Source organism: Ambystoma mexicanum, chromosome 8 (genome assembly GCF_040938575.1).
Source record: "Ambystoma mexicanum isolate Mex_15411 chromosome 8, UKY_AmexF1_1, whole genome shotgun sequence".
NCBI classification, from domain to species: domain Eukaryota; kingdom Metazoa; phylum Chordata; class Amphibia; order Caudata; family Ambystomatidae; genus Ambystoma; species Ambystoma mexicanum.
The window spans coordinates 827,328,328-827,355,152 of NC_090929.1; the positions used below are offsets into that span (position 1 = coordinate 827,328,328).

At 42.4% G+C, this 26,825-nt stretch overlaps 1 protein-coding gene across 4 annotated transcripts in view; it reads right to left on the reverse strand.

Moving 5' to 3' along the window:
- Positions 1–26,825, reverse strand: part of LOC138472491 (cGMP-dependent protein kinase 2-like) — a 2,724,950-nt gene that overhangs the window by 525,419 nt on the left and 2,172,706 nt on the right. For all 4 annotated transcript variants that reach the window (XM_069610703.1, XM_069610701.1, XM_069610702.1 and 1 more), the window contains exon 15: positions 4,504–4,667. In XM_069610703.1, the coding sequence (XP_069466804.1) occupies positions 4,504–4,667 (164 nt within the window). The remainder of the gene's footprint in view (positions 1–4,503; positions 4,668–26,825) is intronic.

A 26,825-nucleotide genomic window follows, 5' to 3' on the forward strand; every position in this document is an offset into this window, starting at 1 on the left:
AACAGGTGTGTCAGACTTGCACTGTCCAATGACAGTATCCTGCAGTGGGATCTGCATCTGAAATGTGTCCAATGCCTTGCAGAAACCAATAGGGTAAAAGAACAGATGACCTCTATTATGGACATGTAGAATTGTTCTGCCCAATAGGCACTGGCGCAGCAGCATGCCCAACCCTCACATTACCTGTGTCAAGCAGGACATCACACGAGCCACCGCCACCATGAACCAGGAGCTACTTCACTCCTGCACCACCATGCAAAGCATCAAAAGATCAGACATCACCTAATGGGAGGAGGAGAAAGTAGGCTGCCAAGGCCACAAAGAGCACTGCACCATTGTTTATCAGGAAGTGGACCTTTGCTTGTATACATGTAAGGCAACGTGCATAGAACCAGACCTCGTTGGGCAATAATGCTGGAAATCTTACTGTAGTAAGTGAGGCAATGTGCATGCAGCCAGGAGTCGACAGCTTAACTTGGGCAGACATGCTGGCAATATTGCTGCGGCATATGGGACAATGTGCATAGAGCAAGGAGACCACAACTCCTGTTGGGCAATGCTGTTGGAGAGTTGGATGAAACACACCCTCTTCTGATAGCAGAATTCACCAGGGTGGTTTGCACACACGTCTAGGAGGTACCATTGCTTTTCCGACTGATGTTCATGAATGGTGGACAATGGGTTTATGTGACATTTAGAGTGCTTACAACTGCCCTCATTGGGGAGTGGTGTGAGGAGGTTCACATTCTGTAGTGGAAGGGTTTTCATGTTGCCGCGATCCCCACTTGGTGGTCTGGTGTGTGTGAACAGTCATTTGACCCTTCCAGTTGCATGTGTACCCATGCATAGCTGTGCCCCCAACTCCTTGACTGCATTGGCACCACAGTGAGTGGCTGCAAATACACCTACAGAGGTATTCTAAGATCTCTATCTGCCTCATGCAGTCTATGCTTGCATGTATGTGGGTATCCTCTGGGCTGTCTCCCTTCCCCTCATTGACTTCATCTTCAGCATCTGTCCTTGGCAGGTGCAAATAATGGGTGCTATTGTGGAGGATACCGTACAACAGGATAATGCTGCACAGCAGGATAATAATGCACACCTTAACCATTGCATATACACACATACCACCTGTGCGGTGCAGACTGTGCCATTTTCTCTTCAACAGAGCAAAGGCATGTTCTATTACATTGCAGGTTTTTGTGTGAGCTCGATTGTAACTGTGCTGCAGCTGCTGTAGGATTGTACACTGGAGTCAGGAGCCAAGGTCTACATGGATAGGAGAGTGGAGTGACACCCATTAATTATTTGGATGTTGTTTGAAGTTGAACGTGCACCCTTTGTATGGGGGCAACAGTTACCTATTGCCAAGTTTGTCTGTTGCTCATGTACCCGAAAACCGTGGAATCCCGCTGTTCTGCATAGCCACAGTGGCATGTTTATCTGGGAAACGTGGCACATATGCACATGAATAACATGCTGGCTTTACAAACATCATGCAGGTTGATGCTGTTTAACTCTTCGCCAATTGAGAGCATGCATGGCCATGCCTTTGAGGGTATAAATGCCACGTGTGTGGTTAATCTTGCATATAATGTTGGGTAGCCCTACTGCAGAAGGTTGACTTTAGCCCATTGACTTTGTTGGCATCAGATGGGAAGACAATATGATCCCCAACATTGGAGATGATGCATCCAGAGCCTGCATGAAATTGGCACTGAATGGAATGCTGGTTGTGACTTACCAGCTGCCACACCTAGAGTGAGCAGGAAAGACCCACTTGCACAGAAGTGCAGGACCCCAACCACTTTTGTACCAGTGTATAACTGTCACAAGGTCGAATGATATGACATCTGTCAGGTTCAGGATTGTATATTGGTTAAGATGGAGCATGCAGAGTATCCACTCTGCTGTCATGCCCTGCAAACATGCCCTTGATCAGTAGGTGACATGTCTACAAAGGTATTAGGGATGTTGCCTGCGGGGGAGGGTTGCATGTGTCATTCAAGTGGCATGTCTGCACATGCACATAATGCTTCTACATCCCATCGGGGGTTACTGCTGACAAATCATTTTGCATGTGGAATCCCATTGACCTGGATCACTACATGGGACTGGAGTGTTGAGATTTTGTGTCACCCACCTCTGCTCTACACCACATGCACACATTCCTGTCCAACCTACCCACATAATAGGCAGATGGTCCTAACAGGACCACAGCTACCTTACTTACCTCAACCACACAAAGAGGTGTAGCTTGGCCCTCTGATGCCAGTTCACCATCTGATGGGTCATCTCCTAATGCTCCTGCTCTGGATAGCCATCGTGTGCTTGCATTGGGTGTGCCCCTGTTGCTGACACCGTGCTCTTGTGGGTGTACTGAGACGTGTCCATTCGTTGTTTAGCCTTTTATGCAGGATCTACAGTGAAGGTGCTTTATGGCATTTTTAACAATGTCTCACTGGTGGATTGGCTGATCATCTATCGACAGTGACACACCAGCCTTTGATTTCAGTACAGGTTTCCACCTGTTTTTTTGTTTTGTTTGGCAGATCGGCCTTGTTGCTGTCAGTGTAGTGTACACCGCTTCTGACTGTTCATGATATGCGTATGGATGGCAGTTTCACTTCTGCCGGGTGTTCAACAGGTATTCAACACATTTTAGGAGATTTGCGTTTTGTAGATCATTTTTAAATCAGGTTTTATAACAAACCTGTTGCAAAATGTCCACAATCTCACATTCATTATGTAATACATTTCTCACATCTCAGTATTATACCTTTTCTGCCCCGTAAACATGTCTCACAGTAACATACTTGCCAACCCTACAGATTTAGGCAGTAGGCTACTGCTTTTTAAGCAGTCCTACCGCCTACAGATTACATTGACAGATCCTACTGCTTTTTTATAGTGGCAAGTAATTTATGTGACTATAAGGCAAGCTCCAGGACAAAGCATGCAATACATTAGTCTGTCTGTACAGTGGACTGGTAGGTGATTACTTTGATTGGGCTCAGACCAATCCATTGACCTGACAACTATGTGACTGTCCTGCATTCTGGCCGGGACAACCCTTAGGTGAACCACCAGCGAAGGCAAGTGGCAGAGTGTAACACCTTCACACAACATCTGCCTATCAGACTGAGGGGGGTATCAGTCCCCATGTCATTCAGTATTCAACTTGCAATAAATATGTACTGCCTGGGCTGCTGCTACAGAGCAGTGGCAAACTTTGCCCACCAGCTCTGTGTAATTACCTTCTGTGAAGTTAGGTAATTGAATTTGGTGTTAAGTTACCATTCAGAATTACACATTTTTAACATTTGAACATCTTTCTATATTGCGCTGTTTGATGGGTTGTGTATTTTAGAATATTTCAATGGTGCCAACAATGGATGTTATGTATTTTCCCGTGATGTCATTGTTATGGGAATTATACATTTTTGAAACTTCAAAAATCCTACATCTTTTTGGTCACAGAATGTTGGCAAGTATGCAGTAATATTTAATAAATTCATTTTAAACACGTTTGTATTGGAAGTAAGTGTACCATGTTACATGCACTGTAAAGTATGCAGACTTCTAATTACCAGAGGTTGCCCAGATGGTTAAAATGACATGTGTCCTCGTCATAGTACCTATCAAATCACTTTGCTATTCGGTGTCACTATTGTTGGGCTGCAATACACCATGCAGATCAAATGGTCTACATTTGGAGCATAACTGGTTCATTTTCCAAATAGTGTTGCAAACTGGGAAATACTAAAAATGATAACACATTGAACAGGCACATCGTATGATTAAAATACACTGGTGGCTTGTTTAGATGGGTTATTTACCCAAGGATATTTACACAAGAAAGAACAAAAGTGCATTTGTAAAATAAATATCTTAGTTTGTATTCAAGGTATCGATCCGTTGCTTGTTTTTCCACAATTTACTACTGACAGACATGAAGAAGGAGGCTGTTTTACACCATGTAGTATACTCTGGGTGCAGGGCACTACCAGAGCTGTAACTCTTCTGGTGGAAGTCTCTTTTTGACCCCACATTTACATTTTGACTATGACAAAGAAAAGAAGGGAATGCAAGAACATAGTGGGGCTTAGTATTAGATGTTCACTCGTCAGAGTGAGATTATAAGGATAGGGGCACCAAAAAGATGTTCGGTTCCTGAGGCAAACGTTGGACAATCCCTCTACTGGCCTTCACTTCTAATTACCAGGTACCAAGTGGAGGAAACTAGGATTAATGGGGCAAAAACAAGAGAGCTGGAATATTATTTATGAATCCTTTCAAATAATGTCCTGGGGCATGGCTTATTATTCTTGTGAAGATGATGATTTGTTCACAAATGGCATTTCATAAAGACCCGATTCTAGCCCAGGCAAATGACATGTTAATTGTGAGCGCACCCTACATTGAAAAAAACTAGTCATGATTGTGATATAGGACAGATTCTATGATTAGCCATAAAAAGATGTATTAGTATAAGTTGCTTACCTTCCTGTGAGGAGTTCATAGATGAGGATTCCCAAAGACCAGTAGTCGGCGCCAAAATCATGGCCCTTGTTCATGATAATCTCTGGTGCCACGTACTCTGGTGTACCACAAAATGTCCATGTCTTCTTTCCTGGTCCAATTTTTTTAGCAAAGCCGAAGTCAACCTGAATAGTAGCATTAAAAAAAAGAAAGCATTTTAGTGGGTATAGACGTCGTCTCACCAATGTAATGATGTCAGTTGTTTTTGGAATGCAAAATCATTTCTCCCTAAGTGTACCATGTCAGCATCGAAATACCAAGTGGTAACTAGATGTTTTCCGAACATCACCAGACTAGAGCTTTCGCTTGTCTACTGGAGACAACTATAATAGGGATTAAGAGACACCCAAACACTCCCTGTCTAAAACTTAAAATCGTTTATAAAGTATTGCTGCAAAGATGTATCGCTGGGAAAGAACGCAGACCCGAGTCAATAAAATGAATAAATAAAATGTGGTTCAGGAGCCCAAGTTACAATGAAAGGAGAGATGGGACTTGTGTTTTTTTTCTTTTCAGATCAAAATATATCCCCCCATCATGACATCATTCTGTTTCCTCACCCTAGTGTTTATTATGTTTCTTTCCACTCCTAGCAGACTTTGATTAGAGCGCTGCTGTTGCCCCCATCGGCATCAGCCAATGCTTGCTCTTTATGATCTGAACTGTGCATGTGCACCTAAACTGCTGACTATAAGCATTATGCTTGCCTGGGGGCACTGGAGCAATGGAACAAGAATGTTGTACTGAGTCCTTTGGATCATGCCGGCTCAAGCCAGATGGAACAAGAAGCCTTTCATCAGCGACAGAAGAGGTCAGGGGGTTAAGACCCTCAGCCCCCCACCTGTGTAGGATGAAACGGGAAGTAGAATCGGGCGGCCATGTTTAAAAAGACGTAAAGCGTCACGTGGTGTCACTCAGCATGAACACTAATGATGTTCTACACTTTGGGACAATAGAGGGTACTGTTATTGGTGTGAGGGGGGAATAACGTGCTGAAAGGCCTAGTAGGGGCTTCTAGAAATGTCAAAGCATTAGATGCTCAGGAGAATATAAAAGTGGTGGATCTGGAGGGCAGCCCGGTTATTTAGTTAGGAATGGTTTAACGACCAAGATGCTGTCTGTTTGTGCCACAAGCAAATAAGTCCTTTTTCTTCACCATTTCATAAAATTGAGACAATTATTTTTGAAATTCAAATCGCTAATTTGCATGTCACAGGTTTAAATTCAGGAAGTGTTGACTGATATGTTTTTTTCCTGAGTCCCAAGGTATATTCTGAAAATGAAGAAATGAATTCTACCTACGTAGAGCTATTAACATTTTAGTAGTGGGCATTGCTAGCATTGCTAGTAGGCCGTAAATGTACAGTTGCGTTTCGTAGGGGGGAAAACAGAATCATATTAATACTTTGTTTTTTATGCATAGCTTGCTACCACCGACTTTGGCCTTGGTGCTGTAAACAGGTCTTGGCATTAAGCAATTTAACGGTGCTCAACTTATCGAACTGTAAGGATGAAAGGCCGAGTCAGCACTTTGGTTTGGCCATTGCATGTAGTTTGATATTGTCTCATGAGAGACGCAAGATGTTACTGGATCTTATTTAGTGTGCTTGAGTTTCTATTTATAGTAGTCCTATGCCCTCCCAGGTGTGCAGATCAAAACTCTGTCAAATGTGCCATTTCTTGAGATGTATTAATTTAAATATACTCTAGGTTCTGAAAAAACCTTTGATCACGAGTTAGGCATAGTCCTTTGAATGTATAAAAAAAACATGCATGGGAGTAAAACCTGCATTATTTTCATCTGTGGTGAAACACATGGAATTGAAGTAAATACAGTAGGTTTAGTAAAATAATATGCAGTGCCGAGAAAAACACAGTGCCACAACATAAGCAGAAGGTTGTATTTATTGCTCTGTCGGAAGGGAATCAAACAGGTTCACGGCTGTGCACTGCAACAGAGCTTTCCCATGGCCACTTCTCAATCACACTGCCGAGTTTGGCAACTTTGCAGATAACAGTGTGCCACTCTTTAACAGCACCCTCTGGAATGATAAGGACCTTATGTAGTGACCTGCAGTCATGGTAGATGGAGTCCCCAGAAAAACTTCTGTGCAGTCCTGGCCCGAGTTCATGGAACCATTTCTGTGGTGGCCAAGATAAAGGCTCTCCTCGGCCAGCCTCAGTTTTCAGCATATAAAAAGATTAGACAGACTGGTGGTAAATCAAGCTTCTTGTATTATATAGAAAATACACAGCATACAGAGTGATCAGAAGGGAACACAGTATGAAAGCGGTCAGGCAGTCGGCACAAGGAGTTCTCTTGTGCCCCCCTGCCGGTTATTTAGCATATCATAGGAAACACTAATATGTTTCAGTACTTTCACAATGGGGGTGTTACTTGGCATGATATTGCAGACATTTGGTAAGAACTGAAGAACAAGGTAAACCTGCATTAGTTTCTCATTTTGTGAATGGCCTCCTTCCTGAAATTTCAAACAATATACAGAATGTGCAAATTGGGTGGTAGGCTCAATCTATCGAAAACGCACTGCAAGAAGCACAACATTTCTATGACAAGCTCAAAGGCCAGGAGCATGACGGGGCTACCTGCTGCATGGCTTGCAAATACAGAATGCTCCTCTGCCCCCTTTTCACCAGGGCTACCTGCCACAACAGACTTTTGCCCACTCAGTTTTGCCTGCCCAGCAACGCCTGCCAGGTCAACCTTTCTGCAGATATTTGAAGCAGATGGGCCATCTCATCCAGTAATGTCCTACCAAACCTTCCAGACCACGAAAATATGGTCTCACTACTAAATGATTTAATTCCTCTTAACAGTTCTAATTGCTACCCTACACCTTCACTACCCCCCTCCTCCTTCTCCTAATGCGGGCTACCACGACATTCAGATCTCCCATGGTCCACAAAGACATTGCCAGATGGACCCTGCTGTGCTGTATGCAGCTTTGCTAACACTTGACCGTTCTGGTCCCTAGCTCAAATATGTCATCCAGGGGAAGAGGGTGAACTGTTTGATTGACAGTGGTGCAAGGCGCTCCATGCTGCGAGCGACTGAATTTCCAAATGTGGATGTGTCAAAGGAAAATGTCAATGCTGTTGGCATATCTGGCACCACTATCCCACACCCAGTATGTAATGAATTGTCTGTTTCCATTGGTCCCATCACTGAATACCATGCCTTTCTGTTAAGCCCTTTCTCACCTGAAAATCTGGTAGGTATTAATCTGCTATGCAAGATGCATTGTACCATGTATTGCTCTCATGGTGGTATTTATCTAGAGGTTGCACAATCTAGGCAAGCTGAATCTCTGTATCTTCTCCAACAACTCACTTGTCCGTAGCCTCCTACAGAGCCTCCTTCACTACTCACACCTGCACAAGCTACACAGGTACAAAACCTTATAGACCCTGTGCCAGTGGCCCTCTGGGCAGCACATGGCAATGAGGTAGGCCACATTATCTCTGCTAAACCTGCTTGCATTACTCACAATCCGGAGGTGCCTCTCCCATGTGTGCCCCAGTACAGAATATCCCCTGCAGCACAGAAAGGTACCAAGTCTGTCATCTCTTTCCTCATTGATCAGGGCATCCTCTACTACACCAAAAGCCCTTGAAATACTCTGGTGCTCCCAATTTAGAAAAAGGGCACAGGCAAATTCAGTTTTGCTCACGATTTACGAGCACTTATCAAGGCGGTAAAACCCTCACATCCTGTGGTCCTGGACCCCCTGACATTCTCTCCTGTATGCCGGCCCATGCCCCATTATTTACTTATTTGATCTTGCCTCTGCTTCTTCTCTGTCCCTATTCATCATGACTCTCAGTATCTCTTTGCATTCAAGTACATGGGATGTCGGGTCACCTACAGGTCCCTTCCAATGGGCTTAAATGACTCTCGATCCCTCTTCTCCCAGATTCTGCAGGAAGACTTCCAGGTTTTCACCTTCCCGGGGGGCTCCACTATGATCCGATACATGGATGACCTACAGTTAGCGTCATCTTCCTTTACTTTCAGGTCCCCCTCAGAGACTCCGAAGTTCTCCTCACTGGCATTGCAGCAAAAGGTCACAAAATAAACAAAGCAAAATTGCAGCTCTGCTAACCTACAGCCCGCTACCTAGGACACAACATTTCCCACGGCACTAGGTGCCTTGCCCCCTCTCGAGTGTCCTGCATCTTACAATGTCCCATGCCCATCACTAAAAGGCAGCTGCCCTCCTTTTTAGGGACATGCAATGTTTGTTGCCCCTGGATCCTTGATTATGCCTACAAGGTTGCGCTTATGCAGGTGATGCTACATGACTCCCAGCCCGACAAGATCAAATGGTGTCCTGATGCTTCCATAGCCTTCACCAATATCAAGACTGCCCTCTCCATTGCTCCCATCCTTGCCCTTCCTGACTACTATGGATCATTCACCCTGTTCTGTGAAGATAAAGAGGGGTAGGCCTTAGGCATCCTCCTACAGAAGCACAGGGACCTACAAAGCCCTGTAGGCTATTTTAGCTCACAGTTATACCCTGTAGCCTTTGCCTTTCCCAAATTTTTCAGAGCGGTAGCTGCTGTTGCCCTTCTCCTTACAAAAGCTGACAACATCACCCTAGCCCATGACATAAATGTGGCAAAACCACCCTCTGTATTAGCACTCCTCCACTGGGGTAAAACACAACACCTTTCTGCTGCACGTCCCACCAAATATAAGAATCTACTACACTCTGCCACCAACATCACTCCCATCAGATGTGCCCCATTCACCTCCGCCTCCCACCTGCCTACACCCGATGACGGTCCACCGCACGACTGCCTTGCAGTGGTTGACAGTGTATCATCACCATGAACACACCTCAAGGATATCCCCCTCCCTAATACAGACCTCATTCTCTTTGTCGACGGGTCTTGTCTTAGAGATTCAGCAGGTAGCATACAGGCAGGTTTCCTTTTGCACCTCCTTTGAAATATTAGAAGATTTTCAGCTCCCATTAGTATGATCAGCACAGGTTGCTGAACTCATTGCCCTAACTGTGGCTTACACGATCGCCACACAATGCACAGCACTATGTACACTGATTCACGTTATGCTTTTGGTATCTCACATGACTACGAGACCCTCTGGAAACAGAGAGGTTACTGCACTGCACAAGGTTCTCCCATTCTTATTGCACCTTATGTTGAATCCTTGCTGAATGCGATTCTGCTACCTAACACATTGGCTATTTTGAAGTGCAAAGCCCCCACTCAACTTTCTAACAGCACCTCGCAGTGTACTGCACTGGCTGATGGCCATGCGAAAAATGCACCCCTCCATGGCCCTCAGGCTCCTGATTATGTGCCACTGTTTCTCTTATCATTGGATGACCACCTAGCTTCTCTTTCCGTCCTGGTGGACCTCCAAGATATGGCCCCCAGGCCGGGAAACAGGGCCGGGAAAAGCATGAATGTGTCTGTTGCAAAGGAAGGATGACCTCAGAGGTCCACAGATAATTGTTTGTCACCAAGTTTCACTCCATTGCTCAGAAATACTGGTCTCACTGTCCAACCTCGGTTAACCATGGAAAGACTCTGAAAAACACTCCAGGGGCCCATGAAGTCCCTTATGGCCCCTTTGTGAATATCCAAATAGATTACATTACCTTGCCCAAGTGCACCTCCTTTGAGTACGTTCTAGTTATAATATCGAGAGGATAGCTAAGGGGCAACACTCTTGTCTTGGAAGCGAGACGACGTGCAGCAACACAGGTTCGATCCTCGGATCTGCACTTAGAAACCTCTTGGTATTAAGTACGTTATAAATAATCAATTGCAATAATTTTCTGGATGGATGAGGCCTAACCCTCTACATATGCTGATTCCATGGCAGTGGCCAAGAAACTGCTTAAGGTGTTCATCCCAAGTGTTGGCCTGTCAATATCCATAAACTATGACAGAGCCACCCATTTCACTGGACAGATAGTACAGAACATTTGAGGTGCTTTGGGGATTGTCCAGCACCTTCATTGTAGTTTTCAACCACAATCGGCAGGGGCAGAGGAACGCTGAAACTTCGACGTGAAGCTCTGCTTCAAGGTCTGCCGAGAAATAGGCCTAAAATGGCCTGATGCCCTCCCTCTGGTCCATGCCTAAGAAACTCTGTAAACAGAGTACATGGACTCTCCCCCACTAGATAGTCATGAGGAGGCCCACACATATGCCAGTCACTCTGCCACCTTCTCCTGACATCTTTGACTTACAACTAAATGATGATCTTGTTGTGTCTTATTGCAAAAGACTAATGCTTGTTGTCAGTTCTCAATTCCAGCAAATTCAAGAAGCTGTGCCTCGACCGCCTGAAATGCTGTACCACAGTCTCCTGCCTTTGGTGGTCCTGAAAGTGCATCAGCGAAAATCATCCCTGCATCCTCGTTGGAAAGCTCCATTCCAGATCATGCTGACGACTCATACATCAATTTGCTGTAGAGGAAATGACTACTGGGTCCACACCAGCCAGTGTGTGAAAGCAGCACCTCCACTCAATGACGAAAAACAGTAAGCCATGTAGGGTATTTTGTGGAGATTTGGGGCCTGACGGTATTTTCTTACCGCCGAAATATAACTTAGCAATAATCACTCCTTGTATTCAGATTGGGCCATGTACAACAATAATACAGTGAACATGCATTATTTCAGCACCCAGGCATGCATATTTGGTATGCGTGGGTGGTAGGCGCGGTTGGTGGTATTTTGGTGAGCATAATTCCCTTGTTCTATTTGTGGCCCCAATGTCCAGAATCCCTTATCTTTGCTTAGATTTTTCGTGTGATCACTAGAGAGACCTCAGACCTACATTTTAGGAATACCACATTTTTTAGTGATAGTGTTGGTGTGCCACCATGGGCGAACTCACTGACTTATTTACGACAGAGAGCTATATATGGTAGTCTTGTGGTAATTTCCATTACCTTATATACGGTAGGGAGCTATGTTCAGAGAGTCTCTCTTCCCGTTGGCTCATGTACCTCCAACAAGCTATGCTACAGTCACTCACAACTGTTCATACTGATTCTGACATGCACACATCTGTCTTAAAATGACCATTGCACTGTTTAAAAATCTCCCCACATCATCGGCATTGTAATGGTAAATAGTAAATACACCACCCGTCTGTTTTCAAATATTTTTCTGTATTATAAAAGTTGCATTTAAACACGATCTCACTCTTTACAGAAATAAATAAAATGGTACAGTAAAAGCATTGTCTATGACACACTGCAAAGAGAGTGGCGGAGAACAGAACTCAAATTGCAACATTAGCATTTGATTAAGGCATGCACAGGAATCCTACACTGACTGCATATTACCGTACACACTCAGCTCCCACACTTCTCATTACCTTATCTTTTTAGTTGTTCTCTTTGGCTGTTCTCTTTGTGAATGTGGCTCCCTTGGATTAACTCCAGCAAAAAGGAACGCTTGCCTTCTCAAACCGGGGTCATTGCCTGGAATTCTCAGCTTTTGCAGATATGAACGCCTCAGCCAGTGGAAAGGTCCTTCTTTCAGCTCTCCCCAATCTCGACTGCCAAATCTTGACTGTAGCAGGACGCAGGGATCTGCATTCAGTCAGGAGTCCCACAGCCAGGTCTTCTCCCCAGTAGTGCAGAAAAATGTCTGCCTGTCTTTTTCCCCGATACTGCCCACTAAAACTTTCATCTCAGCCCTCTGTATGACGTGTCCCAATGAAATCCATCATCTCTCATCCTCCTACTCTCAACAATAGCTTCGCTTATACATTTGCAATTGTTGCAAATCTGACTTCCTTCTTCCTGCAGTTACTGTGCACAAAAACACGGAGAATCAGGCAGAGAAGAGAAGAAAAAAAAATCTGCACACACATTTAAATGGCTTTCAGAGTATGCCTAATTCTGCAGTGGAGAACACATTTTATTAGTGGGTTATGTTAAATAAGGTTTTATTAGTCAGGTTAATGGTTAATAGGTTAGCTGTTAATTTTCAAATGTGTCTCTCGCACCATAGGCATTTCAGGTGAAAAATAGTGTGCATTTTTAAATGAGCACGTGTGCTTTTAACTGTAAAAATAGATTTGCATCTTATATGTTAAAATCGTTTTTGACTGAATAGCCTGTCTTTCCTTGTTAATCTGGTAACCCATATAGCAATGCACCGCACCCTTGTGGTGGTGCTGCAAAAAAAATGTGTGCTACTTGTGCAGTAGTGCTGTACTCTGTGCTGTTTGCTACCTGTGCAGTAGTGCTGTACTCTGTACTGTAACACGCCAAATATCCTTACATATACCCTCCTTTTGTTTTTAGAACTTGGCTATAATCCAAGCCAATTCCTAAAAACAACTTGTTCTTTTTTTTTTTTTTACAATATAGCAATCCAACAAAATGAATATTCATGTGCATCAATGAAAATTTGCAATCAACATTTCATCTGAGTCCATCAGTTCATAAAATGTTCCACATTTGCCTTCTCAGTGGAAGTGGCATTACTTTAAGTTTAAATTTTCCAAGTCAATTAAAAACAACGAAATAAAACAACTAACTAAAACAAATAATTAATATAACAAATTAAAATAAATAATTAAAATAATAAATACGTGGAACTTCATATGCCGGAACTTTTGTTTTGTCTCTTTTGGTATGTCCCGACCAGCGATGTTATTCGGTTCATTCGAGTATTCTTTCATCTTGGCAATCTTGAATCCACAGTATTCATCTCTTTTGGCATTCCGGTTATTTTGTCTTCACCTCCACCTGGAGGCAGGCATCTTTTGGTCTTCATCCAGGGGACTCCAGGACTCCATCGTCTCCCGTGGCCTCTGATCCCGGAACCTCCGACCAAATAATGTTAATTGTCTAAATCAAAATAGAAAATAAACAGATTAAGTACATAGCACAATACTAACTTCATCCTTTTGCCAAAAATAAAACATGCTTGGTAAAAATATTTCATTTTTTTTTTTTTCTGAAATTAAACACAAGTTAAAAGAAAACAAACAGATATTCAATATTTAACACACTTTCTCTCTGCACACCAACCATGAGCTTCCATTATATGTGCATTTATTTATTTATTTATTTATTTATATTTATTTTATATTATATTTTACATATACTACAGTGTTTATGTGCCATCATAACAATCAACTTTTTAACTTCTTTGTCACTGCCTCCTGATTGTACCCATTTATTTTCTCTTTTTGTGTTCAAGGGATTTTATCTGTTTCTACATGCTCAAGCCGCCTGATCTCATGTCTGGGATGGCATGGTTTGATTTGATTTACATGGACAAACTGCTCTATTGCTGTTTCACCTTCATTTTTCAAAATTTTATACACTACAGGAGAGACCTTATCTATAATCCGAAATGGCCCCTGCCAGGCTGCTAGAAATTTAGAATTTTTCTGTTTACTTTTTCCAAAATGAAACTTGTACACCTGATCCCCTACACTGTATTCCTTTGCTGATGTCTTTTTATCATAATATGACTTTGCACTGTCAGCAGCTCTTTCCAGATTTCTCTGCACAAAAGCAAATGCATGTTGCAAATGCCTCCTCAGTTCATCAATATATTCATGAACTGTGGATGCACTCACTAGAGTTTGCTCATGTGTTCTGTATAGTAGGTGTTGTGGTAACACCATTTTCCTACCTGTCAAGACCTCATGGGGGCTAACACCTGTTGCTTTGGCAGGAGTCGATCTGATTGCCATCAAAACCAATGGTAAACGTAAATCCCAACTGGAACCTGCTTCTGCCACAAATTTCTTTAAAATATCCACAACAGACCTATTGCTTCTTTCAACTGTACCTGAAGACGCCGCCCGATATGCGATATGTAGTTTCCTTTTCACACCTAGTATTTGCCATACTTTACTCATTAGAGTACTTGTGAAATGACTTCCTCTGTCTGACTCAATTCGTTGTGGCAACCCAAACCTTGAGAACACATGGTTCACCAGCAATGTGGCTGCTGTTTGCGCACTTCAATCTGGTGCAGGAATGCATTCAATCCACTTTGACATCAAACATACCACACTCAAAATATAACGGTGTCCCCTGCTCGACCCTTTCTCTACCCTGACAATAGAGTACTTCATATAGCTTTGTGCTTTGATGTACAATCCATTCAAGGGACTTGTCACGGTCAAATTCACGGACCAATTGGGATATGATGTCTTTCTGTAGCCCATAGAAGTATGCAGTTTTAAACTCATTGGAATTTGAGTCAAAAGATACATCAAAGCGAGAGAATGCTCTTTTTAAGTCTTGTAAAAATTGGCGAGGGGATGTATTAGGTCCAGCAGTAATTGTGTACGCGACTTTCTTTGCCTCCTGCAATGACTGAAAAGGAGAAAAATGACGCCTAATTTCTTTTTCAAACTCCAGCCATGTCATATTCTGCTGTTCATTTAATCCCCTTATGATGCTGGCCGTCGGGCATCTAAAGTTAAATGAAAATATTGTCTGTACTGTTCCCTAGGTATCTGGAGTGCTTTAAAAATGTCATGCACCGCTTCTAAGTGATCCTCAATGCAGCATTCACCTCCCTTTTTAAATGGTTTGATCAGGGCTTTAATGGATTTCATTATTTTTATGGGGCTACTTGTTGCAATGCATGGAATTGCACTATTTTGTGATTCAATCCTGTTTTCAGGTGTATGAGATTGGTGGCTGCCCCCAATGGGAGTATCAAATCCCCCAAGGGCGCTGCAACCAAGTTCAGTCACCGGCCCAGTCACTGGGGCAGTAGCTCTTTGGGCAGAGCTAGAATTCACCTCCACTCCATTGAATGTGGTACCCTGCCGCCTCTCCTGGGACCTGGGAATGCACATTTGCTGTTCTAAGTCCTTACACTTTTTAAGGAGTCTGGTTGCTTCATTTTGCAAATAATTATTTTCATCATTCATTTTATTAATCACCTCCTGCATATCGCACATTTGCATTTGGCATTCATTGAACTCTTTATTTCTCTTGTCTCTTTCTTGAATCATTTTAATCATTTCTTGTTCTGCACTCTGGAGATCACCTTCTTTTTCACAATGTTCTTTTTGTAAAATCTGCATTTCTGAAACAACCTCATCTTTATCCTGCCTAATGTGATCCACTAAGGCTTTTAAGTGTGCCAATTCTTGCTCACTATCTTCAAATTGTTTCTTGCTTTTGGATAACTGAGTATCAAAGTCTCTGCATTTTAATTGCATGTCTTTTTGGCATACATCCAATTCTGCTCTCAACATTTCCTGATTTTTACTTGCCCCCTCTAATTCAGTCTTTAACCTGTTAATTAGCTGAGTATCATTCCCTTGCATTCGCAGGGACTTGTTTAAAATAAACCATATTTTGCCGCATAGCCGTATTAAACAGTCTTTCTCTGCACTTTTATCGGCTGCATTCAATAATCTTGTAAGGCAGACCTGAATTATGCTGCCTTCTGCAAAAATATTGTCTAGTTTTTCTTTCTGCACCTCACCCTGAATGCGGTTACTCCATTCTAACGTGCTATGCGAAGACCAATTCCCATGTGCAAATAACTTTGCCTCTAAATATTGCACTAGATCTGAGAATGTGGTTTCCCTTTGTGACATTCTGAAATTCGTTTTTAGTGGCACACTGCTATTATAAAATGGGTTCCCTTTAATGTGCAAATGGCAGTGTGAGACACGCTTGCCACGCCCAGTAGGTACTCTATGATCACTTTCCCGGCCTGCAACGCACCATAAATATGTAGGGTATTTTGTGGAGATTTGGGGCCTGACAGTATTTTCTTACCGCCGAAATATAACTTAGCAATAATCACTCCTTGTATTCAGATTGGGCCATGTACAACAATAATACAGTGAACATGCATTATTTCAGCACCCAGGCATGCATATTTGGTATGCGTGGGTGGTAGGCGCGGTTGGTGGTATTTTGGTGAGCATAATTCCCTTGTTCTATTTGTGGCCCCAATGTCCAGAATCCCTTATCTTTGCTTAGATTTTTCGTGTGATCACTAGAGAGACCTCAGACCTACCTTTTAGGAATACCACATTTTTTAGTGATAGTGTTGGTGTGCCACCATGGGCGAACTCACTGACTTATTTACGACAGAGAGCTATATATGGTAGTCTTGTGGTAATTTCCACTACCTTATATACGGTAGGGAGCTATGTTCAGAGAGTCTCTCTTCCCGTTGGCTCATGTACCTCCAACAAGCTATGCTACAGTCACTCACAACTGTTCATACTGATTCTGACATGCACACATCTGTCTTAAAATGACCATTGCACTGTTTAAAAATCTCCCCACATCATCGGCATTGTAATGGTAAATAGTAAATACACCACCCGTCTGTTTTCAAATATTTTTCTGTATTATAAAAGTTGCATTTAAACACGATCTCACTCTTTACAGAAATAAATAAAATGGTACAGTAAAAGCATTGTCTATGACACACTGCAAAGAGAGTGGCGGAGAACAGAACTCAAATTGCAACATTAGCATTTGATTAAGGCATGCACAGGAATCCTACACTGATTGCATATTACCGTACACACTCAGCTCCCACACTTCTCATTACCTTATCTTTTTTGTTGTTCTCTTTGGCTGTTCTCTTTGTGAATGTGGCTCCCTTGGATTAACTCCAGCAAAAAGGAACGCTTGCCTTCTCAAACCGGGGTCATTGCCTGGAATTCTCAGCTTTTGCAGATATGAACGCCTCAGCCAGTGGAAAGGTCCTTCTTTCAGCTCTCCCCAATCTCGACTGCCAAATCTTGACTGTAGCAGGACGCAGGGATCTGCATTCAGTCAGGAGTCCCACAGCCAGGTCTTCTCCCCAGTAGTGCAGAAAAATGTCTGCCTGTCTTTTTCCCCGATACTGCCCACTAAAACTTTCATCTCAGCCCTCTGTATGACGTGTCCCAATGAAATCCATCATCTCTCATCCTCCTACTCTCAACAATAGCTTCGCTTATACATTTGCAATTGTTGCAAATCTGACTTCCTTCTTCCTGCAGTTACTGTGCACAAAAACACGGAGAATCAGGCAGAGAAGAGAAGAAAAAAAAATCTGCACACACATTTAAATGGCTTTCAGAGTATGCCTAATTCTGCAGTGGAGAACACATTTTATTAGTGGGTTATGTTAAATAAGGTTTTATTAGTCAGGTTAATGGTTAATAGGTTAGCTGTTAATTTTCAAATGTGTCTCTCGCACCATAGGCATTTCAGGTGAAAAATAGTGTGCATTTTTAAATGAGCACGTGTGCTTTTAACTGTAAAAATAGATTTGCATCTTATATGTGAAAATCGTTTTTGACTGAATAGCCTGTCTTTCCTTGTTAATCTGGTAACCCATATAGCAATGCACCGCACCCTTGTGGTGGTGCTGCAAAAAAAATGTGTGCTACTTGTGCAGTAGTGCTGTACTCTGTGCTGTTTGCTACCTGTGCAGTAGTGCTGTACTCTGTACTGTAACACACCAAATATCCTTACAGCCATCTAGGGCAAAGACAACCTGTCATCCGACATCACAAAAGAGACAGCAATGCTTCTATCTGCAGGGGTACAGGAGAAAGAGACCCCTCTTCAGCTGCCCACTGGTGTCCCAGCAGTTAAAACCCTGGTGACTCCGCAGCCACCATCTCACCTGACATTAGCAGGTGAACCATCGCTCTCAAAGGTTTGCTACCCATGTCTCATATGGGTGGCCCATCACTCTGAAAAGTATTGCTACCCTTGTCTCCTGCAGGAGGCCCATTTCTCTGAAACGTTTTTGTCAACAAGCAGCCACAATAAAGCTGCACACCTGGAGTGTAGGTGCATAAATCCTCAAGCCAAAGAGGGTTTTGGAAGCCAACTGAGTGTGCCCAGCACTGCAGCCGATTTCTTCAAGCTGTATACATCTGTCATCATGATCCTGGCAAGGATCCTGAACATTTGCATCATCGTCTCTCCTGTCTACTGGGTACTGGAACGACTGACACTCTTTGGAACTTTTGGGCATAAGGCCCGAATCTGTGTAGGGTTGGACTGCCAAAATAAGAATGTTGCTGCAATTACATTAGTAAATGTGAAGTATGTGCACCATATTGTTGTTCATTACCATGCTATTTGTTTTGCCTCATCCCACATCCACCATCCTAAACCCAGACACCAACACCTTTCTCATCTTCTCTTGGGCCTACATGGACCTAATGAATGCCTCTGATTGTTATGTATGCTCCCAAACTCCTATGTACTCCAGTGGGGGATTCCCTTCATCCCTGTCCCGTTCAATCTGTTGACCTCCTTATCAATGCCTCCCAATATGACCCATCCCTTTCCCAGGGATTCTTATACCCCAGCTACGCCAATACTTTATCACCCAAGATACTGACCACATTTGTTCCACATGCTCTGATCTCTTTCATTACGATAGGCACACTGCGTTCAATAGGTATCACACCAGCTACAAATGTCATTGACAGAAGTGCTACTACCCCCGCCATAGCGACACAGCTAACAGTAAGATTTCATAGTAATAGCGCCAACATGGCACTCTACACCCACAGAGGGTTATATTTCCTTTGTGGGTCTAGTGCCTAAAAAAAGGGTATCAGCTAACTGGAGTGGTCAGTGCACCATTGGGTTCATTCGCCCAGCAATCTGCCATTAGTCCGTTTTTCCAGAGGTTCGCTACACACCCACCGGTCCAAATGCAGCACCTGGACATGGTTCAAAGACCTTGTAGAGTTCCTGATCCAGAGCATTGGCACTACAACTAACAGGGCCGATCTGTATGACCTATCACTCCTCCTCGAACAGGTAAAAAATAACACTGCCAAAGGAATACAGATACTTAAAAACAAACAGGTTGCACTCAGTACTATGGTCCTCCAGAATAGAATGGTGCCCGATTATTTACTAGCGTGCCATGAGGGTACCTGTAAAATTATAAGACAAGAATGCTGCACAGGGGTGCCCGATAACTCCTCCCAGGTTGAGGACGTCATAAAACACCTACAAGGGGTTTGTACCACCTTACACAGTATGGACGAGGGTTATGCCGGTTCACTGTTAACTTGGATTCAAAACACTTTTGGTTCACTTGGCTCTTCCATTGTACATGGTAATGATAATTGTAATAATTGCCACCTTTGTGATGATAGTTTTTCTTATACGTTGCCTTCTGTCATGCTTTGTTAAACAAATATCTTGCTTGCCCCCAGAAGCAAGGATGCTGACAATCATTATGGACACACCTTAGCTTAAGGAGGACGCCTCAAAAAAAACCTCTAATAACCATGAAATGTTGGATGTGTTAGGACATTTGTCAAACGCTGAGTTATATGAGTTTTTAAATTAGGTTTGTAGACACTGACGCTCTAGATCTCTGAGGCAGAATCCTTTCTGTAACTATTCCCTAGGCCCGTACACCCTATCCCTATGTTATTAATGTTTCTGGGCCTCCCACAATTAATGCTAGACCCCCAATCCTGCTCCCTGTGGTCTACGCCCTGTCTCAGGAATGACCAAATGGAGGGTTGATGTGGCAGGATTGCTATGCTATGTTATGCAAGATTATAATGCTATACTATGTTGAGCAATGCTATGCTATGTTTAGCTATGCTAGGCTATGTTATGCAATGCAATGCAATGCTATGGTATGGTCTGCTACATTAGGCTCTCCCATTCAGTTAGGCCTCAGACACTTCCATGTAACCTTACTCTGCCTCCCTCTGCTTTCCCTGCATGCAGCATCCCAAACAGTCACAAACCCCTCCTAGGCCAGAGGGCATCTCAGGCCTTCTTTTTAGCTCATTCTCTATGAGTATAGCATTAGCCCCATACATAGGAGAGAACTCTTTTCTTGCAAATGCCGCTTATTCATAATACAGAATGATGTCTTTGCAGGACTCTGTCACAAGGTCACCAGTGAGATGTCTCAACAGTTCCTGCCAAATCTCTGCAATATTGTGCCAAGTAACACCCCCCTTGTGAAAGTACTGAAACATATTAGTCGTTGCCTGTGATATGCTATATAACTGGCACTCTAAGGAGGCCCTATAGAACTCCTTGTGCCAACTGCCTAAACACTTGCATGCTGTGTTCCCCGCTGATTGCTCAATATGCTTTCAATTTGTTATATAATACAAGAAGCTTGATTTACCACCAGTCTGTCTGATCTCCTTATTTTCTACAAACTGAGGCTGGCTGGTGGGGGGGGGGGTATCTTGGCCACCAGAGCTAGGGATACTTATACTTCAGAGTTATTTATAGTTACTTCTTCCCTCTCTATGGGCAATGTCATATGCAATGAAGTTGCTATGAATACATCTTACTTAATCATGACTTGCTGTAAATCAGGAGTAAATCAACATTACTCCTAGTAATGGCTTCATTACATGGTGATTGGTAACAGATATTCTGGGGTAATCAGCAATAGCACCAGTCATTAGCACCCATCCAATGACAAGCCAGATTCAGCCACAAGAAATCCACTGAAGGATAATAAAGGCAATATCCCAGCAATATCGGCAGAGCATTGGTTTTACTGAAACTCCTAAGAGAGGCATCACCATGTTAGAAGTTGAACTTCCACATAGAATCGAGCACAAAGTCCCCCAAAAACACCCCTTCTGCCAAAGAGACATGTAATGACAGGCAGAGCAAAACCACTGTCTGAAATTGGATGCAAATTGCATAAGGAGCCTCCAAAAAACATGTACCATATGTAAAACAAGTCACACCCACAGGATAACATGCTGGTGTTCCGGGTGCTGAGCCAACACATATCAGAACTTTGCACACACTTCGAAGGGGTTGGCCAGCAGAAAACAGCACTGTCCGGTAAATGTCTATGTGAGATGGAGCAGGAGGTAACCCAATGAACCATGACCAACACTCTCAACCTAGACACTCACTGACCAGCAATTGATCACAGTGTATCACCATGAATGGGACAGGATAATAGATCAATTGGAGTACACAGGGCTGTGCCCGGTTATCTGGATGAACTCAAGATGCAATGGTTCCCTGTGAAAACATCCTTTTGTGGTTCATGGAGACACGCATGGGCAGAAGTACATGTCTGCCAGGTAAGATGATCTCCAGGAAATCATATTCTATGTAGTCAACATTGCACGTTGAAAGGCAGCAACCCAATATCAATGCATCAATATTTCCACACAGTCTTTCCACTATCTGAAGTCGTCCACATATTGCCCCACCACTAGGGTGCCCAAATGGGTTAATGTTACAAAGGACAACAAATCACAGTAATGCTCTTAGATTCACCTTTGATTAACCTCTTCAGGTGAACTTCAAAGGAGACAATAGATTGAAAGAAAAGTCGCCAGGGGCCAAAGATCATGATTTTTGTTGGTGTTGCTCATGATTCAGAGGAATCTAGAGATAGCAGCCCCCCTTTGGCTCCTCCAGTGGGTTAAAATGTCAGAAATGCATTCTGATGACAAGGGCCAGAGCTTACACTTCAAGCACAGCATTGCATGCAGGAAATACAGTAACATGTATGTTAATACCTGCTGAGCAGATATCTCCAATTTTCCATGAAGGAGATTTAGAATGCCCACTGCTGTCCTGCTCAATGAACCATCCCACAGGGTCGCTGAAGGCCACAGGAACATCAGCATAATGAGACCCATGCCATGACATATTCATTTATTAAGAGGTGCATGTGCTTTGGATTTCTAAAGGCGATATCCTCTAGCTCTCACCAAGGAGGGCCCTCAAGCTTGGTCCTACAAAGATGGATGTTTACAATCGAACATTTCTTTAGGGATGAGCCCAGCTTAGTACTTAATAGAATGGCCGTTCTAACTTGGTTTTCAGAGATTCCAAACTTTTATGGGCTCAACAGAGGGACATTGAATGTGTAGCGTTTATACACCCGACACGTACTAGCATTGTTACCATTCATGTGATTCAAATTTAGTTGTTGAGGCAATTGTACATGAAATATCACATCTAAGAAGTTTAGGCCTAGTGGTGAGAGAAATTGATGCATGCTAAGTCGATAAACATAGAGAACAGGATGTTTCAAACCCACTCCCAAAGCGAAATTAATTTACTGTAACCTTTTCCAACAAAGGGGCTAACCAAAGGGTGATCAACTTCATGGATGTAGGTGATGTTGGTGAAAGGGAGGAGCGGGAATGGTCATGGTTACCGGGTGCCCTCTCACTCGATAGGAGCAAGGAAGCCCGAAGTTATACTCTCTAGCAGTAACACATTAAAGTTATTCCCCCCGCCTAGCAGCAAAATCCATCTCTAGTATATTGTCCTGGAATTCCAGGGGACACAGAGCTCTTTAAATAAAAAAAAAACTGTTTATTAAGGTTCTAAGAAGACATAAGACAATTTGCATAAAGGAAAATTGGTTAACTACTCCCCCCTCCCCCCCAGAGTGTGGATGGGTTCACTACATGTTTCCAGGCTGCTCATAAAGGTGCTGCCGGAAGACCAATGGGGGGATTAATTACACTCATAAAATTGGGTTGCGGGTTGACAAAAGTTAACAAGATGGTTTCTCAGACCGCAGTTCTTGTAACTGAATTGGGTATTAATGCTACAGTTGGATCAGTTTGGATTTTGTTCATTAACATTTACTGGCATGAGAGAGTGAAGCCTTTGGAAAGGTTTTTGGCAAAAATAAGAATCACTTTTGAAAGTTGGTGAAGCAAGAGGAATCTGGAACACATGATTATCCTAGGTAAACTGAATTCCACTGGCAAGTCAGCAGAATATGCTGACATTGATGACTTTAATGAGTTGTCAAATGATCGCTCAAGGAAGAAGATAGATAACAGAGTACAATGGATGGAATGCATGCACTCATTGGGCTTGTGTACGGTGAACGGAGCAGTTAGGGGGTATGATCCAGAAAATTACACATGGGTCATGGGGGAGGCAAAATCCACCCTCGATTATAGTTTTATTGATGAATATTTGTTTGCTAACTGTGTAGAACTTGGGGTGGTAGTCACTTCCAGGAGCGACCACTATGTGCTGACCTGCTTAATGAAAATACAGCTTGACCTTATATTGAGACCTTTTGATCAGGATGTTGGGGTTAGTTTGGGGGGCAGTTGAGTCGTATGGAATACAGGAAATATTAAGAGATTTATTTCCAGGTTCGATCAAATAATGGACTCTACAGACCTTCAACATAAAATGGGTCTGTTCTCAGTGGACTGTATTGAAAAAGTGATTAGCTAGAATTGGGCTTCTGTGTCGGTAAAGAACAGTGGGAGTGTTAATTCATCTTTAAGGACAGAGTGAACACTCATGCTTACGAACTGAGTGTCATTAAAAAATCAAGAAAAGAGAACTGCAATTAGGAATGTTAAGAATTCCAGTCTTGACAGAACAGAAAAAACAGAATGACCTCCAAAATAGCATTAAAATGCAAAAACTCGATTAAGGCCAAAGAGCAAGGCTACAACACCAGGATTCAGTGCAGATGTTGGACTGCCAGGAAGGTAAAAATGTTAACTTTTGGTCCTTTGTGAACTCTTCAAAACAACATTAAAAAGGGTGCTCAGATAGATGCAGTGGCAGAGCCTGTATGGGTTGCCCACTTTGAATCTTTGTATTCAAAAGATAAGGGCGTTGAGTTTAAACGTAACATTTTAATGTGTGTGGATAGTCATCAATACTATATAGATTTTTTATCACAGACTGTTTTTGACACCATTAAGGGGTAAGTGACTCAAGGGCCCCTGGTCCTGATAAGTTATCAAATAAACTTTTCAAGGAGAAGCCTCTTTGCAGGGCAGCATTAGGTCTTCCCTCTTTCAGGACATAGAGAAAAAGGAATGCTTTCCTGCCACTTAGAAAATGTCCTCTATAATTTAAATTTACAAACAAGGCCCTTGCTCGGACCCCAAGAACTACCATCCCATTTCCTTTCTCGGTGCAGATAGTAAGATCTACGCTGCAATACTCCTAACACATCTGGAGCAATGGGCAGTAAGTATTGGTCATCTAAGCAAATGGCAAACGGGATTTGGGAAGTCACATGAGACCACTATTAACAGGTTATTTTAAAATACTTGCAAGACTTGGTTCAGGAAGGATGCTATAATTCTATCAGTGTGGCAAAAATAGACCTCAGATCTGCATTTGACCTAGTGAGCAGAAACCTACTATGATCAAAACTGACTACCTGGGTCATTCCCTCGGGGCACCTAAGACTCCATGAAGCCACAAAGGTATAGGTCAGACTAATTAAAGCTGGGGCTATGACCAAAGAAATCCCAAAAAGGAACACATTAAGACAGGGGTTCATATTAGCCCCCTGTCTATTTAATTTGTACATGTCTGACATGAGGGAGGCAATTGAACATGCCCCCTTTATTTCACCTAAAATATCTCACCTACAGGTATCATGGATAGCTTATTCGAATGAGTTCTTGTTGTTGGATCCACTGCAATTGGATTACAGCGTTTATTGACTGCCTTTGAAGGATATGCCACACAAAACTTTGTAAAAGTGAATGCATTTAAAACAAAGGTACTTACTATTTCAGCAAAAAGGAAAGTAAAAGGAAAGAGGTTGTTGGACAGAGTTGAAGGGGAGAATGTAGCAGACATGATATACCTGGGTTTCTACATTCTTGGTTCAGCAAATAAAAATAGAAAAATTGGTTATTTCAGACAGAAAACAGATATATTGATTTCCCAGATACTTTTCTTTAAAAGGTACTGTATATACACAATCATTCTGCTGGTAAAGTATTATGTCAGCACTCTACTTTCTAAGTTGACATATGGAATGGAGATCTATCCACCTTGGGTCCCAGACTATTTGGTAAAAATGGAAAGCAGGCTATGAAGAAGGGTCTTTGGAATATCAAACTCTATTCCATCTGTGGCAATGTTGTACGACCTGGGTCCGTGCAGTACACTGACTCTAGTAAGGTGGGATAAATTGTTGTTTTATGGTAAACTATTGACACCGGACACAAACTCTCTATACTCAGACTTGTGTCGAATTTTGATCTCAGGGGAGGAAAAGATCTTGAGGGATTTTGGAGAGACATGTGAATCCTTTTTGGTGGAAATTGGACTTACAACCTCGGAATTAGTCAGTTCTCCAAATAAAATAAAGAGAGCTTTCAAGCTTTTCGACTGGTGTATATTGACTGACAGATTCCATAATCAGAAGAGTCTGCTGTAGCTGTCCCGTGAACACAAGCGAATGGGGGAACTAGCACAGCATTGGAGATTGCAAAATCGTAGGGGGAATGCTGTTATGTTCCATTGGAATCAATTTAAAACCAAGGACATTCTCGGGGATACAAGTCTACTGATGTCACTGACATTAGCAGACGTTTTTTCGGAGATGAGGAATCAATTGAAACGTTGGAACATTTAAACATGTACTGTCCAAGCCTGAACCATAAACGTAAAATGCACTTTTTATAATATATGGGTAGGAATCAGTCATTAGATAATGACTCTTTCTGGAAATGTTGCGTGAGTGGTACACCTGTATCTCTCACCATCGCTACTGTGGGTTTTATTAACTCTTTCGGCTTGCATCATGAAATTGTTGAAATGTAACTGTAGTTGATTCTCAATGTTGATAATAATGAATGTAATGCTTATTTTTAAAGTAATGATTTAAAATTGTAGGAATTGAATTACCTATTGAATTTTAAAAGATGATTTGCATTTTGTAATATCATGTAAAAATTGTTAATGTCGATTTAGCCAATAAACATTATTTTTTTTTCAAACACACAATTATTTGGGTTTTATGTGTACGTCCTGTCCCTGGTAACAGTTTAGTGAGCTGTCCCTCAACAAAATCTTGGAATGGGTCTGCCTGGACAATTCTACCAATGAGTGTTGATGTGCTACATCTTGATTCTGAATTATTAATCATTTTCGGTTTTTATAATATCCTGTGTTATTAGAGATCATGTGTTAATGTGTAATCTTTAATTACAATTAATAAAATGAGCCAAATGAGCCAAAAGAAAAATAACTGAGCATTCATTTTTGATGACTGTTGTTGGTGATTGTTAGGGTTGCTGCAGTATTAAAAATCTTCATCCTTATACCGTTTATCAAATAATAATTATATTATTAAAAGGAAACATGAGGTAAGGAAGCAGTTTTTTCATTCATACACACATCAATGGAATTATGGCAAAGTCAGCTCTCTAAATGCATCCCGGTTCCAGGAGGGGATGCAGCAGCACAAGAAAACTAGCTAAAAAGAGGGTTTCTAGTGACGTGAGCTTCCTAGAGGTGGTAACAGGTGTGAGTTTCAAA